The sequence below is a fragment of the Schistocerca cancellata genome, chromosome 6 (genome assembly GCF_023864275.1).
Source record: "Schistocerca cancellata isolate TAMUIC-IGC-003103 chromosome 6, iqSchCanc2.1, whole genome shotgun sequence".
Classification (NCBI taxonomy): Eukaryota; Metazoa; Arthropoda; class Insecta; order Orthoptera; family Acrididae; genus Schistocerca; species Schistocerca cancellata.
Genome location: NC_064631.1, coordinates 505,437,755 through 505,455,078, shown reverse-complemented (window position 1 = coordinate 505,455,078; position 17,324 = coordinate 505,437,755). Strand labels below are relative to the sequence as shown.

The window sequence follows — 17,324 nt, the reverse complement described above, 5'->3', positions numbered from 1 at the left end:
ATTATATGATGTTGTAAAGAAGGATCAGTGTCGTTGTGTTCCGCGTTACGAGCTACCGCGAGAGTTACATGTGTCACCCAGTAGTCTTCCGCCGTCCGGAACCTTCCTTTATGTGCTGGGAGTGAGTGGGTTCCTGTGGTGGAGCACGCTTTCAGCCACATCTAAAGCTGTCCCTGGATAAGACGTTCTTTAACTCAAGTGGTCGAGGAAGATCGCCGCGAGTGTCGCGTATGTGGCAAAATAACGATACATGTCAGGATCTCTTACATCTTATGCAAATGTGAAGACATTCCTCAAAGCTTAGACTGGACATTCAAGGGTCTCCTTAACGTCCGCGGAAATGTCCCGCAAGTTGCAGATAGAACCTAAGAACTTTTCTCTGCTTCCATGCATGCTGTGACTGAGCAGAAAAACATGTACACTCCTGGAAATTGAAATAAGAACACCGTGAATTCATTGTCCCAGGAAGGGGAAACTTTATTGACACATTCCTGGGGTCAGATACATCACATGATCACACTGACAGAACCTTTCGCAGCAATGCAGGCTGCTATTCTCCCATGGAGACGATCGTAGAGATGCTGGATGTAGTCCTGTGGAACGGCTTGCCATGCCATTTCCACCTGGCGCCTCAGTTGGACCAGCGTTCGTGCTGGACGTGCAGACCGCGTGAGACGACGCTTCATCCAGTCCCAAACATGCTCAATGGGGGACAGATCCGGAGATCTTGCTGGCCAGGGTAGTTGACTTACACCTTCTAGAGCACGTTGGGTGGCACGGGATACATGCGGACGTGCATTGTCCTGTTGGAACAGCAAGTTCCCTTGCCGGTCTAGGAATGGTAGAACGATGGGTTCGATGACGGTTTGGATGTACCGTGCACTATTCAGTGTCCCCTCGACGATCACCGGTGGTGTACGGCCAGTGTAGGAGATCGCTCCCCACACCATGATGCCGGGTGTTGGCCCTGTGTGCCTCGGTCGTATGCAGTCCTGATTGTGGCGCTCACCTGCACGGCGCCAAACACGCATACGACCATCATTGGCACCAAGGCAGAAGCGACTCTCATCGCTGAAGACGACACGTCTCCATTCGTCCCTTCATTCACGCCTGTCACGACACCACTGGAGGCGGGCTGCACGATGTTGGGGCGTGAGCGGAAGACGGCCTAATGGTGTGCGGGACCGTAGCCCAGCTTCATGGAGACGGTTGCGAATGGTCCTCGCCGATACCCCAGGAGCAACAGTGTCCCTAATTTGCTGGGAAGTGGCGGTGCGGTCCCCTACGGCACTGCGTAGGATCCTACGGTCTTGGCGTGCATCCGTGCGTCGCTGCGGTCCGGTCCCAGGTCGACGGGCACGTGCACCTTCCGCCGACCACTGGCGACAACATCGATGTACTGTGGAGACCTCACGCCCCACGTGTTGAGCAATTCGGCGGTACGTCCACCCGGCCTCCCGCATGCCCACTATACGCCCTCGCTCAAAGTCCGTCAACTGCACATACGGTTCACGTCCACGCTGTCGCGGCATGCTACCAGTGTTAAAGACTGCGATGGAGCTCCGTATGCCACGGCAAACTGGCTGACACTGACGGCGGCGGTGCACAAATGCTGCGCAGCTAGCGCCATTCGACGGCCAACACCGCGGTTCCTGGTGTGTCCGCTGTGCCGTGCGTGTGATCATTGCTTGTACAGCCCTCTCGCAGTGTCCGGAGCAAGTATGGTGGGTCTGACACACCGGTGTCAATGTGTTCTTTTTTCCATTTCCAGGAGTGTATTTCTCTCTGTTGTCAGTGAGTATGTTCTCTCATTCTGTCTCAAAATTTTTCATTTTTATTAGCGGGGATAATTAGTTGTATCCATAATTTCCTTTTTTCGGAACTAAAGTAGTGACCGTTTAAAATAGGTGTGTTTATCCATTCTTGACTATTCTTAAACTCTCCGGGAGAACTTCTCAAACCCGAACGATGGTTAGTGTGGAAAATCATTCTTGTCTTCAATAGACACACATTGCATTATACATTTCTCTTTTGGTGCTTCTTCTCGAGAGCATAAATGCGCCCTGCTAACAATCTGCCGGCAGCAGTTAAAATTGCTTCATTCTAATGACCGTCATCACTACAGTTCACAGATTGAAGAAATTTGTGAGGATATCCTGCACCATCTATGAACATGGATCCGGTCGAGGAAGTCGCCAAGGCCTACCTTGAGACATTTTCCGTTAATGGTAACCGTTACCCGTGTAGGACACGGTCTGGTTGAGGAAACACTCAATGCCCATCCTGGACGTTTTTTCCTTGAGCGTAGCCAGTACGCAAGCAGCAGCGTTTACTATGTGTTGGATCTTTATCTAGTTTCGAAGGCCTATCTTTATAAATTTTCTCCACACTTTGGCTATTTATTTACTCTGAATGTTATAATTTACCAACTCAACGGACTTTCTTGCCAACGTATTTACTTTCTTCCACTGTCATTCCACCTAGACCCGCTACTCTGCCCGTACTTCCCTTTTTTTCTTTTTTTACTTTTTGGTCCTTCTTCCAAGGTGTATCCTTTTGAGGTCATAAGTCTACATATTTATTATTCTTTCTATTTACAGCACTCCCATTTTTTCCCCTAAGGAAAGGCATCTGGGAACAAGTTGATATGCTCAAGACTTTTCGTGCAGTTGCCAAAAGATGTCATGCTTTCTGATTTTGGACATATCAAACTTTTCAAGGGTAGAGAGCTATCAAAATGTTGTTGATGCTAAACCTTTCTGTGCCGTCTCTTCATCAAAGATTTCAGCTCAAACAGCTTAAGTATCTTTACTGAGCACAGGAATATATATTTACTTGGCAGCAATGGAGAGTTGATAGTCCTTGGAGAGGTTAAAGTAGAAGTAAAACGAATTGTTTTTGTAGAAACCACAATGTTTTATTTGACTCTCTGACATTTGAACTATTATAGCATGGTTTTGCTTATCTGAGTTTCCAAAGACTTGAAATGGGACCAAGGTTGAAATAAAAACTATTCGCTGTGTGTGAGTTTTGGCTCATTGTAGATTTTGAGTTTTGGCTCATAGCTAGATACATGTCCATGGTTCACTTTGCACGGTATATCGTAATGACATAGAACGAGACAGTTTAGAGAACATTAATTTAATTGGTATTTAAATGTAGTAGCGTGTTGACCATTTACGGATGACGTCACATAACATAAAACAATGTTTGGTTTAGTAACACGTAAGTATGCAACACTTTTGCAGTAAACGTGATGCAAGTTTCTAAATAACAATTATTCTGTGGACTAGAAGGATTCGCCCAGAAGGAACTTTTCCTGTTCCGAATTTGGCTTCTGTATCTGTAAAGCATTTAATAACAGTGGGTAAGTGATCGTAGATGCTAAAAGCAGCATTATGCATCCTTTTTTGAACTCAAGTTAATTCTAATGAAGAGTAGCGATGACCATTTTTTTCTTCTAAGACTGTAATTATGGATGTCGTTATTGCTTCTAAACGCCGATGGAAGACATACAACAAATTTCAAGAGAGGAAATATGTGGTGGAATGTTGTCGTTAAAATACCCAACTCCTTAAAAACTTACTTCCTCTAAGTTGAGGTACCCTGGTATGCAATTCCGTATGAGATTGGTGAATGAAAACACCGAGAGTGTTAGCCTACTGATTTGTGTATGTTCAAGGACTGCAATAACAATGATCAAAAGTGTCTCCAATAACACAAAGAGCAAAAGTGATACTACTCAGCTGTTTAAGAAACTCTAAAACGTGTTTTTTTTTAAAAAAAAGTACGTTCTTATAAACATGTAGACCCAAAAAGTTTGAAGATTCTGATGATTCTGAGAGCAATGAGACTACACAGGGCTCATATCAGTTTTGTCGGAACGATCATTGTTTTACCTTGCCTTCCCGGTCAAAGCGGGACTGATGGATGACCCGTGTGATAAAGTGTGATAAGAGCAGGGCGGCTGAAAGTGTATCCCAAGCTGCAGCTGCAGCCGCACGTCGCCTTGGCCACACGTTTCTCGGCCACGAGCGTTACTGATTTACAAGTTCAAGAGGAGGAGAAAGAGGGAAAACTTGCAATTTTTAATATTCTCTTGTCTACAAAAAACCGACGTCTTCAGTAATGTAGTCACAACGTACATAATACAATATTTTCGAGTTACAAAATCTTATTCAGTCAAGCACAGCCAGTTCTTCTCAGAACTATACGTGAGACTCGTCGTAATACATTAACTTCTTGTCACACGCGTCTGCAGCCAGCGTGAAGTTCTGAAAGGAAGTAATATCCCTCTTCCGGCTGCAGAAGTTTTATTTATTTGCTGTTGCAATTTCGGTGTTAAGGCATTGCCAAGCACAAATTATTGGTGCCTTGTCACGGCACGGTGTCCTTACTTTATATTTCATCCTGCAAGAGAAACAGCACGGCCTACGATCGGTGGTCACGGTTATTGCGTCCACTGCTGCAAAGTGGGACACAAGCGTACAATGGTACCGTTAGTTACAACTCATAACTCTTCCGTGACATAGCACCAATTATTCATGCCTGACGTCGGCGTAATGGCGAAACTGGTATAGCGAAATAGAAAAAAAAAAAAAATTCTCCAGCCATATGACTTGTTAAGTAATTGTGATACTATTAATGATGGCAGCAATTTGTCCTCAGTTGCTATTCAAGGCTGTTTATTTTGCACATTAGAAAACAATTATTCGTCTTTTGTCACCTAATTTTACTTCTTAGTCATACATGTTTCATCTACATCTACGTGATTACTCTGCTATTCACAATAAAGTGCCTGGCAGAGGGTTCAATGAACCACCTTCAAGCTGTCTCTTTACCGTTCCTCTCTCGAACGGCGCGTGGGAAAAACGAGCACTTAAATTTTTCTGTGCGAGCCATGATTTCTCTTATTTTACCGTGATGATCATTTCTCCCTATGTAGGCTGGTGCCAACAGAATTTTTTCGCGATCGGAGGAGAAAACTGGTGATTGAAATTTAATGAGAAGATCCCGACGCAACTAAAAACGCCTTTGATTTAATGATTGCCACTCCGATTCACGTAGCATGTCTGTGGCACTATCTCCCCTATTTAGAGATAATACAAAACGAGCTGCCCTTCTTTGTACTTTTTCGATGTCGTCCGTCAGTCCCACCTGATGCGGATCCCACATCGCACAATAATACTCCAGAATAGAGCGGACAAGCGTGGTGTAAGCAGTCTCTTTAGTAGACCTGTTGCACCTCTAAGTGTTCCGTCAATGAATCGCAGTCTTTGGTTTGGTCTACCCACAACATTATATATGTGATCATTCTAGTTTAGGTTATTTGTAATTGTAAACCCTAAGTATTGAGCTGAATTTGTAGCCTTCAGGTTTGTGTGACTTATCGCGTAATTGAAATTTAGCTGATTTCTTTTAGTACTCATGTGAATAACTTCACACTTTTCTTTATTCAGGGCCAAGTGCCATTTTTCGCACCGTAGAGATATCTTATCTAAATCTAAATGTTTAACGCTTGCTCGGTGCTCTAGAAATGAAGTTGTATTACAAGAAACGACCAAAAAGTTTCCGTTTGAGGCAGTTGCTGCAGCGTATACGCGACGTAGCGCGACTCTTATGCGGGTATATAACCACCGACATGTAGGCAAGGGATTGGTGTGTGCATTCGTGTCTTTCCAACGTAAGAGCGGTAAATGCGGGAACATGAACGGTTGTGACGTTATTACCAAAAGCGTCCAAACACGACCAACGTGTTATTCTTTTCTTGGATGCCGAAGGGCAAACACCGGTAGACACCTATCGGAGAATGAAAAATGTGTATGGGGTAATTAAAGCGAAACGAGGGAAAACTGCGACAAGGGGTGTTTCCTCTTCGTGAAAACGTACGCCCCATACAGCAAGTGTCGCAACGCAGAAGGTATGAAGTGGGAAACATTAGAGCACCCATCGTATAGGCCCCATCTCTTCTCATCACACCGTCCGTTCCTTAAAGCAAGCCTTGAAGGGTCGACAACTCCTGTCGAACGAGGATGTGCAACAGGCAGTTACAGACTTCTTCACGCAGCAGTACAAGTGTTTTACCAGACGGGTTTCTTCAGCCAGGTGCGTCGGTGTATGATTGCCTCAGCGCACACCGCAATTTTGCTTAGTTGACGTACCGATTCTGGACTGCACGGCCTACGAATGGAAACTTTTTGGTCGCCCCTAACATAATACTTTTTAGTTTACTATAAACACACACATCAAAAGAAGATTTGCATCACCTCGGTTCCGAGAGTTCCGGAACCTGTACAGAAAATGGAATAGATATCAACATAAACATTATTTCTGTCCTTTTTATTGCTCATGAAAACCACACATTGCATGTTGTACCACCATACAGCGAGACCTTCAGAGGTCGTGGGCCAGATTGCTGTACACACGGGTACCTCTAATACTCAGTAGCACGTCCTATTGCATTGATGCATGCCTGTATTCGTCGTGGCATACTATCCACAAGTTACTGAAGGCACAAGATTGTTCCACTCCTCAACGTCGATTCGGTGTAGATCCCTCAGAGTGGTTGGTGGGTCACGTCGTCCGCAAACAGCCCTTTTCAATCTGTCCCAGGCATGTTCGATAGGGTTCGTGTCTGGAGAACATGCTGGCCACTCTCGTCTAGCGACGTCGTTAACCTGAAGGAAGTCATTCACAAGATGTGCACAAAGGGGGCGTCAATATGCTGCCGATACGGTTGCACCATCGGTCGGAGGATGGAATTCACATTTTGTACAGTCGTTACGGTTCCTTTCATGACCACAAGCGACGGACGTCGGCCCCAAATAATGCCACCCCAAAATAGCAGGGAACCTCCAACTTGCAGCACTCGCTGGACAGTGCGTCTAAGGCGTTCAGCCTGACCGGGTTGCCTCCAAACACGTCTCCGACGATTGTCTGGTTGAAGGCATATGCGACACACATCGGTAAAGAGGTCATGATGCCAATCCTAAGCGGTCCATTTGGCGTTTTGGGCCCATTTGTACACCGCTGCATGGTGTCGTGGTTGCAAGGATGGACTTCGCAATGGACGTCGGGAGTGAAGTTGCACATCATGCAGGCTACTGAACACAGTTTGAGTCGTAACACGACGTCCTGTGGCTGCACGAAAAGCATTATTCAACATGGTGGCGTTGCTGTCAGGGTTCCTCCGATCCATAATCCGTAGGTAGGAGTCATCCACTGCAGTAGTAGCTCTTGGGCGGTCTGAGCGAGCATCGACAGTTCCTGTCTCTCTGTATCTCCGAACAACATCGCTTTGGTTCACTCCGAGACGCCTGGACACTTCCCTTGTCGAGAGCTCTTCCTGGCACAAAGTAACAATGAGGATGCGATCGAACCGCGGTACTGACCGTCTAGACATGGTTGAACTACAGACTACACGAGCCGTGTACCTCCTTCCTGGTGGAAAAACTGGAACTGATCGGCTGTCGGACCCCCTCCGTCTAATAGGCGCTTCTCATGCAAAGTTGTTTGCATGTTTTCGAGGGTTTAGTGACATCTCTGAACAGTCAAAAGGACTGTGTCTGTGATACAATATCCACAGTCAACGTCTATCTTCAGGAGTTCTTGGACCCGGGGTGATGCAAAACTTTTTTGATAAGTGCATTACCTTTTGAGTTGCCTAGTTTAGAATTTACCGTTTTTTTACAGATTTTTAGGTTAACTGCTTAGCTAGATCTGGCACGGAAAGATATATAGGTGTTCGTTTTTTCCGAAATAATAGAGAATTGTGAAGGTGATTCGATGAACCCACTACCAGGCAGTTAAATGTGATTTACAGAGAATCCTTGTAGAAGTAGACAAAGTAGATGTGAAAGAAACATGTAAGTTCTCCACGCTTCAGCTTCAGTATTGAGCGCTGCACGCACAAACATTCGCACGTCGGTACTTGAATAACATGGATGCTTGTATCTGCGGTCCAGCTTCTGAAGTGTGTGTGTGTGTGTGTGTGGCTGTGGAACTCCACGCGCTGGCGGCGCCTTACCTGGCCCACGGAGCAGCGGCAGCGCGAACTCGCGGCAGCACTTGCAGACGAGGCTGGCGCACGAGCAGTAGCGGCTGGGCCCTCCGCCCCCGCCGCCCCCGGCCGCCTCCACGTCGCCGGTGGCCGCCTCCGCGGGGGCCGGCACCGGGGCCACGGCCTGCTTCTGGCCCGGGCGGCGCTTCGGACCTGCGCGGCCCAGCAGTCACACTCAACACCGGGCACATTTCCTTTACACTGAGGTGACGAAAGTCACGGGATAGCGATATGCACACATACAGATGGCGGTGGTAACGGGTACACGAGGTACAAAAGGGCGGTGCATTGGCGGAGCTGCCATTTGAACTCAGGTGATTCGTGTAAAAACGTTTCCAATGTGATTACGGACGCACGACGGGAATTAATAGACTTTGAACGCAGATTGTTGGAACAAGACGCATGGGACATTCCATTTCAGAAATGGTTGAAGAATTCAATATTCGTCGATCCACAGTATCAAGAGTGTGCAGAGAATACCAAATTTCAGCCATCACCTCTCAGCACGGACAGCATAGTGGCCGACGGCCTTAATCTGACGACCGAGAGCAGCGGCGGTTGCATAGAGTTGTCAGTGGTAACAAATAAGCAACACTGCGTGAAATAAGCGCATAAATCAATGTGGGACGTACGACGAACGTACAGGGTGTTTCAAAAATGACCGGTATATTTGAAACGGCAGTAAAAACTAAACGAGCAGCGATAGAAATACACCGTTTGTTGCAATATGCTTGGGACAACAGTACATTTTCAGGCAGACAAACTTTCGAAATTACAGTAGTTACAATTTTCAACAACAGATGGCGCTGCGGTCTGGGAAACTCTATAGTACGATATTTTACACATATCCACCATGCGTAGCAATAATATGGCGTAGTCTCTGAATGAAATTACCCGAAATCTTTGACAACGTGTCTGGCGGAATGGCTTCACATGCAGATGAGATGTACTGCTTCAGCTGTTCAATTGTTTCTGGATTCTGGCGGTACACCTGGTCTTTCAAGTGTCCCCACAGAAAGAAGTCACAGGGGTTCATGTCTGGCGAATAGGGAGGCCAATCCACGCCGCCTCCTGTATGTTTCGGATAGCCCAGAGCAATCACACGATCATCGAAATATTCATTCAGGAAATTAAAGACGTTGGCCGTGCGATGTGGCCGGGCACCATCTTGCATAAACCACGAGGTGTTCGCAGTGTCGTCTAAGGCAGTTTGTACCGCCACAAATTTTCGAAGAATGTCCAGATAGCGTGATGCAGTAATCGTTTCGGATCTGAAAAATGGGCCAATGATTCCTTTGGAAGAAATGGCGGCCCAGACCAGTACTTTTTGAGGATGCAGGGACGATGGGACTGCAACATGGTGCTTTTCGGTTCCCCATATGCGCCAGTTCTGTTTATTGACGAAGCCGTCCAGGTAAGAATAAGCTTCGTCAGTAAATCAAATGCTGCCCACATGCACATCGCCGTCATCAATCCTGTGCACTATATCGTTAGCGAATGTCTCTCGTGCAGCAATGGTAGCGGCACTGAGGGGTTGCCGCGTTTGAATTTTGTATGGATAGAGGTGTAAACTCTGGCGCATGAGACGATACGTGGACGTTGGCGTCATTTGGACCGCAGGTGCAACACGGCGAACGGAAACCCGAGGCCACTGTTGGATCACATGCTGCACTAGCTACGCGTTGCCCTCTGTGGTTGCCGTACGCGGTCGCCCTACCTTTCCAGCACGTTCATCCGTCACGTTCCCAGTCCGTTGAAATTTTTCAAACACATCCTTTATTGTATCGCTTTTCGGTCCTTTGGTTACATTAAACCTCCGTTGAAAACTTCGTCTTGTTGCAACAACATTGTGTCCTAGGCGGTGGAATTCCAACACCAGAAAAATCCTCTGTTCTAAGGAATAAACCATGTTGTCTACAGCACACTTGCACATTGTGAACAGCACACGCTTACAGCAGAAAGACGGCGTACAGAATGGCGCACCCACAGACTGCGTTGTCTTCTATATCGTTCACATCACTTGCAGCGCCATCTGTTGTTGAAAATTGTAACTACTGTAATTTCGAAAGTTTGTCCGCCTGAAAATGTACTGTTGTCCCAAGCATATTGCAACAAACGGTGTATTTCTATCGCTGCTCGTTTAGTTTTTATTGTCGTTTCAAATATACCGGTCATTTTTGAAACACCCTGTATCTAAAAGGATAATGCGGCGAAATTTGTCGCCAGTGGGCTATGGCAGCAGACGACTGAAGCGAGGGCCCTCGCTAAAAGCACATCGCCTGCAGTACCTCTTCCGGACTTGTCACCATAGTGGTTAGAGAACCGTGGCCTGGTCAGATGAGTCCCGATTTCGGTCGGTAAAAGCCGACGGCATGGTTCGAGTGTGGCACAAACGCCACGAAGCTATGGACCCAAGTTTTCCCGAGGACTGTTGTCCTCGTCACTTCGTTATCATTCGGGAAAATAGCGTGACTGGGCAGAGTAAGGATTGGGATTTTGTAAGGGAGCTGACAACTGCATCGTTGAGCGCCCCCACAAATCAATCATCATCATCATCATCATTACCACCATCATCATCACCATCATCATCATCACCAAGTTGTGTGCAAGCCGGTGGTGGCTCCATGATGTTGGCTGTGTCTACATGGAATGGACTGGGTTGTCTGGCCCAACTGAACCGATCACTGACTGGAAATGGTTATGTTCGGCTACCTGGAAACCATTTGCAGCCATTCACGGACTTCATGTTCCCAAACAACGGTAGAATTTTTATGGATGACGATGTACCATGTCACCAGGTCAATATTGTTCCCGACTGGTTTGATGAACATTCTGGACAGTTCGAACGAAAGATTTGGTCACCTGTTGAACTGTTATGGGACATAATCGAGAGGTCAGTTCGTGCACATAATCCTGCACCGGCAACACCTTCGCAATTATGGACGGCAATAAATGCAGCATGGCTCAGTATTTCTGCAGTGGACTTCCAACTACTTGAGTCCATGCCACGTCGAGTTGCTGCACTACGCCGGGCAAAAGGGGGCCCGACAGGACACAAGGAGGTAACCCATGACTTTTGTCACCTCAGTGTAAGATACAATGGTCGCTCTAAATCCAATAAAAACTGAAAAAAAAACAGTAACTCAGTTAAACGTAACACAAACGCTAAGAAAGTTAACTGTATTTGGAGCAAAAAATAAAAAGTTCAAAGATGACATCGTTTCCACGATGCTGCTATTTTAAATGAGTACCTCACCAGCGCCACAAGCTAGTTTCCTAAGTGAGCCCATTCTCAAGTGCACAAATGATGTGTATACATAATCCGCGTATATAATGGATATCAGAAAACACGTGTCGTGCGTGACGTAGTCAAAGGATGCGACCTCGGAATATGTCTCCGCAAACCACGCACACTGAGCTGTGCGCAGCTGCGTACCAGATTTCTGCTCTTACCAATGGACCTGGACGCGGCGAAGGCCAGCAGCAGGAATATGAGCAGCAGCTCCAGGATAAACGAGAGCCGCATCCTGGATGTCAGAGGTGGTCAGCGGCGCTGGCGGTGTGGTTCTCTCTCTGACACCTGCAAAACAGTGCCCTCTTTACCATCAGTTTGTCTCGAAGATTAACGGTAATGATGTAGGCCTAGGATTCCTTCTCATTCTCACACAAAAAACCTGTACTCATTTCTTAAATGCTGATGTTGGAGATTAAAAATTAAAACTTTCCCTTCAGCTGTGTATTGGGTTCAAAATACTAGATGAAAATATTTTCGAAGCTAGGAGAGACGGGGGAACATCGGGCATAGGGGCACGATAGACAATTATTTGTGTTATTTCGTTGAACTTCCTTTAGAATGCGCCACCGACACAGAAGATTGGTGGCTACAATGTTATCGCCTTTCCGTAAACGCGCTAGTGCAGTTAGATTGTCGAGTGAGATAGGCATGCATTTTATGTTTTATTGTTACTGAGAGTAAAATTTAGTTGCTCAAGATATTTTGTTGTGCACTCCGAGGTAACGCTCTCACGAAGCAAAAAAATGGAGCGATTGAAGTCCATGGACTAAGGATTATTATGACATTTTAGACGGTGATACACGTTTAAAATGTTTTCGTAAACGTACTAATATAATTCCAATATGGCGATGGGGCACAATGGCCCATTATATAGGGGCACGTTGGCCCACATGGCTAACCTGCCCCGTTCTTTTTTTCCAAAATGATTACTCTTCCTAACTTTAATACTTCCAACAAAGTCAAACATGATATTCAATGCAATTTTTATGTGAGAAAATTGTGTCTTGAATGGATTTGAAGCTGGTAACATTATTCGATATGTAATTTTATCTTTGTTTTCCTTCCGAAACCAACAACTTTCCTTCATGTATTCAACCAAAACGATTGTAATACGAATTTGAAAGTATTAGTTATGGGACATTGCATGACATATATTTTGAAATATCAAACCCACGTGTATCTTCGAATGTAATCATGTTTCTGCTCATAGTCGTTTTGCCGTTTTGTTTTTAGGATGGTTCGAAATTATAAAAAGAAAACTGAAAGGTGCAATGTTTCTGAAGCAGTTATGAGATTAGCAGTGATAGCAGAAGAACGAACTGATAGATCCGTTAGGGAAGTGAGCAGAAAATTTAACGTACCTAGAAAAACATTAGAGAGGTAATGTAACATATTCAAATATTAGAACGTTCTGAAACGCCAACAAAATTCTGGGTCAGATTTGGCTTCGAAAAAAGATTTCAGCTAAAGTATTTTTTTTTGTAGCGTTGTATTTAATTTTAGGTACTTTAATTATGGCATCAAATGTAATGGAGGTAATGTATAAAACTAGGTTCGCTAATAATTTTCTGAATGCTTTATTTATCCAAGGATTACTGAAATAGGGCCTACATAGCTGACAGAAATTCATGTTTCCAGGTATTCGAACCGAACAGGAAACCTTGCTTGAAGAGTACCTTACTAAAGTTAGTGAGATATACTTTGGCTTTTCACCAAAAGAAGTTCGACGGTTTCTCTGCACCTACGCAGTTGCCTGTCACCGCAAAATGCCCCAGTCTTAGACTGAATTTGGAACGACTGGAGCTATAGGTTTTCAGGATATCTGAAACGACATCCAACACTCTCCATTCGAACTCCTCAGTTAACTAGTTTGGTACCATCTGGTAGCTCCAACAAGCACAACACAGCCTTGTTTTTTGACAACCTGACCAATGTTTTGACAGGACTGCAACTGGCGCCTGGTGATATCTGGAATGTAGATTAAACTGGAATCACACTGTCCAAAGGCCTGACAGAATGTTAGCTCGAAGGCGATTACACCCAATAGAGCGGGAAACATCTGCTGAAAGAGGATAATTTATCACTAGGGCTTTAGCTCTTTGTGCAGTTGGGAATGTCTTGCCTGTAATTTTCATATTCCCTAGGGTTAACTTGAAACCCTATTTTATCGGATACGGTCCTATTGGGAGCAATGGTAGAACGCGACGCTCAAGCTGGATGACAGAACCACCTTCTTGAAATACATGCAACATTTCGTATCACATGTTTGATGTTCCGAAGACCATCCTTGCTTGGTAATAATTGACAGCCGTAGTTCCCTTTCATGAGTTGAAGTCTTAGATATTTGCAAAGAAAATGGTGTCACACTTTGTCTTTCCCAGCTCACCGTAGTCACAAACTACAGCCCTTAGATCGAAGTGTTTACGGACTGTTTAAGAAATTTGTAACTTCGGCGTGCAATACATGTGTCACAGCGAACAAACGACCAATGACAATATACGGGGCCCCAAGCACTGAAAAAATTGGACTACAAATTCAGTTACACCTAGAATCATATTGGCTGGATCCAAAGTGGCTGGCACCTCCCCCTTAATCTGGTACATTTTCACAGATACAAACTTTCTGCCTCCGTATACAATAGATAGACCTGATCCTAATGCTGTTGTTTGTCGTTTGATTGCTGAAACTTGCCCTTCAATTGCTGAAGAATATAATGGCACGCCCATTTTGTCAGTAACAACGCCTGTTACGTTGAACGTCATATCGCGTCAACAGCCGTGCTTACCAACGCGTGAACAAGTCACAGCCAAGAAAAAAAGACAGTAAAGAAATGCAGAACTGCAGCAATACTGACAGACGATCCAGTTAAAGACGAATTACAGCGCGAACAAGTCTCCAAAGAGAGAAAGGAAAACACTTTAAAGAGAAACACGTGTTCTGCGCAAAAGCGGCTGTGGCCGTTGTAAAGCTTCTCGAATAAAGCGCAGAAAGAAAGCAGACATTCGTAAGAAGTTTCTTCAAGATGAACTAGATGAGGGTTAGGATGCTCTGTCTCTTAAACCATTTTCTTATAGCAATCCAGGTGATGAACAGATTCAATGCACAAGTTGCAAGAGGCGGGCATACCAGTCGCGTGTAAATAATGACGTGAAAGGATATTTTTATGAATGTTTGAACTGTGTAAAGATCCTATCGGACAATCGGACGAAGACTAATGAAAGTTTTGGACGTGCTTTTCTGTCAAACTGTTATTAAAGCAATGACAGTACTATTTATGATTGTAGTATTTGTCATAAAGCTGTAGGAATTTATATTAAAACACACTGTGAGTGGTATATTTTCAGTTAAATAACCCATGTCGTAAGTAATTAAATGTGATAAAATCATATGGGCCAACTCGCCTTAGCTTCTGGCTTGACTTACCTCGTGGGTGTGACAGTTTGCGCAAGGTGGTATTACTGTACTAAATATTTTTTTTATGAACAGGTGATCAGTGAGACGCCGTTCTCATTTAGTTGTAAAGTGCTGACACAATGTACCAGTGTTTCCACATAAAAAGATTATACGTCCGTAACTGATGAACCGTAACGAGATTTATGCAGGTATAAGAAATATGAACAGCTACGAAATCGATCGCATATAATATTTTTACATCAATTAATAAAGCTGAACGAAACATGTTTTTAAATGTTTGCTCATCGTTAGTACAAAGAGCTTAAGTGGTAAGAATTAATGTTTTATTTGTGAGAACAACGCATTTTTTTTCTAAATGTGCCACTGGCAGAAACAAAGCAATATCGACTTATAAAGATGTAACAAATTCTGTTTTAGCGGTACAGTTTGAGATCACATAATGCTGTCGATTCTTTTCAGATGCTGGGCCTGCCAAGAGCGATGATTCGTTATTCTTTCTATATATCGAACTCGATCTCTTCCACTTGCACAATTGAATCTGTCAGCATTTCTCGCTCTATTTGTTTATCTGAGTACTCGTTTGCCTTTCATCGGAGAGGCTACCCTTGTCTAACAGCGTGCCATCTCTATGGGCTGGAGACCTTAGCACAATACATATTTCTCACACATAATGAACAGAGGAGTGAGCACTTGATTCAGTGTCTGTGAATCCGCTTACTCTTCTCTTAGCTAGTCACATAAATCACAACCTTTGACGAGCGAATAAAGAAAAAAAATAGCTCTTAGTTGCTCAAACAGGAAGTGTGAATGAATTCCAAAAACATACTGTGACATGCACGCTTTACAGTTCATGTTCACTGGTAAGAAGAGGAAGGGGTTATCAACTAGTGCTGCAATTGTTGCGTGTCAGGATCAGCTACCGACGATTGTAGGCAGCATATCTGTAGTCTTTGTAAGCACCTCAGGCATAATAATGGAGTTACAAACCACAGTAGATCTCGACAGCTGTCTACAGCAACAATGATGATCAAAGGCCTATATCATTTTTAACAGATTTTCTTGTTACCAGACATAACTTGGAGTAGGTATCAGGTTGCTCCCACTTAGGATTCAGGAGTATTCACACTAAGCTTGAAGACGGTCGCACGAGCTAAACTAAAAGAAAAAAAAAGGTTATCAACTGATGTGATGATATCAGTGTTTTTTTCTATAGTCGTAGGAGACTACGAAAGCTAAAATCCACGCTAAATGACAGGCATGTTATGGTTATCAAGTCATCTTCAATCAAATTAGACTGACAAACTATATTACATAAATTCTAATTAAAATAACCCTCATTTACGTCTTTGTAGTGCACTTTCCTAACTTCTAGCTGCGAGAGAGGTCAGTAGTGGACGTCGATTTTCACTGATTCCATTTTATTGGGACTTAACAGTGGTTATGGCATTACCGTTGCAATGAGATGCTCTCACCTTTCGTAACACAAACGTCCATTATGATTTTAATCTCAATCCAAATAAAAATTCCATCGCTGGAGTTTAAAATAACACACCGCCTCCAGTTACTACAGTGCAATGTTTTCTTCCTCACGACGACCAAAATCTTTCGGTGCCAAGACTCTTTAACGTTAGTGCTTGAAAACAGAGTATTAACATGAAGTGAGTTCAATGAACAGAAAAGCACTATTGCAATTTCTGGAGACGTTTTGTCATCGTTCGCAACTTCATCCGAAAAGTAATAGCTCAAGATTTGTAGCCAAAGACGAAACACTCTGTTAATAACAACTAAATAAGTAGTATTTAGCACCCAGAACTATTTATTTTGTCATTGTTTTGAAAATATATTTAATTTAAAGTGAACCATCTGTCTACCGCTGGAGCTACTAAACTAAGTACAACACTGGATTAAGGAGTCTGGGGAGATTGTTAAATCTTGCCGGGCTACTGAGTCGTAGCCGAGCAGTAAACTCGACGGAAGACATTTTAGAGGGTGTCGTGGCTTCGATTCACTGCACAAACGGCCTCACTGCCGACCGATGTGAAATTTCCTATCCTTGTACGTTGCGTAACGACTTTTTTTTTTTTTTAATTCGAGAATCGCTGACAGTTGTCATTTACTACCACGCTACAACTGAAGCTATTGTCGTGTTTGGCAATCTCTATCGTTAATACAACAATAGTATCAATAGGAAAGAGGGAGGCCTCGACCTCATTTCCAGTTCTGTGGAGGAAATTCAGCCTCCCACCGTGGGGCGGTAGCGGAAGTGTACAATAACATACAAACGCAGACTGCTGTCGAATTCCAAAGACATATGACATCATTCCTTGTTGCTGATAGACTTCACTACCAAAATGCCCATTAGTCAACTTAGACACATAGCGTGTAGTTAATCGTTACCAATATTCCCCTCCCACTCTGAAGATGCCCTTTGCAAACGCGGACGAAATATTGCGTTTATCGAGGAAATCCATTCCATTACGGTTCAATAGCCTAGAAAATTTCAATAATTGTAACTTTTGTGAATATTTTGACTGTGTCCCTAGACAACAACTTGAT

At 44.2% G+C, this 17,324-nt stretch overlaps 1 protein-coding gene across 1 annotated transcript in view; it reads right to left on the bottom strand.

The window, feature by feature from the left end:
• The window catches only part of LOC126191133 (nucleolar protein dao-5), a 73,611-nt gene that overhangs the window by 17,055 nt on the left and 39,232 nt on the right, over positions 1–17,324 (bottom strand). The window contains exons 2-3 of the mRNA XM_049931883.1: positions 11,496–11,639; positions 8,027–8,132 (exon numbers count right to left, since the gene is read on the bottom strand). Coding sequence (XP_049787840.1) covers positions 8,027–8,132; positions 11,496–11,585 — 196 coding nt within the window. The 5' untranslated portion in view covers positions 11,586–11,639. The remainder of the gene's footprint in view (positions 1–8,026; positions 8,133–11,495; positions 11,640–17,324) is intronic.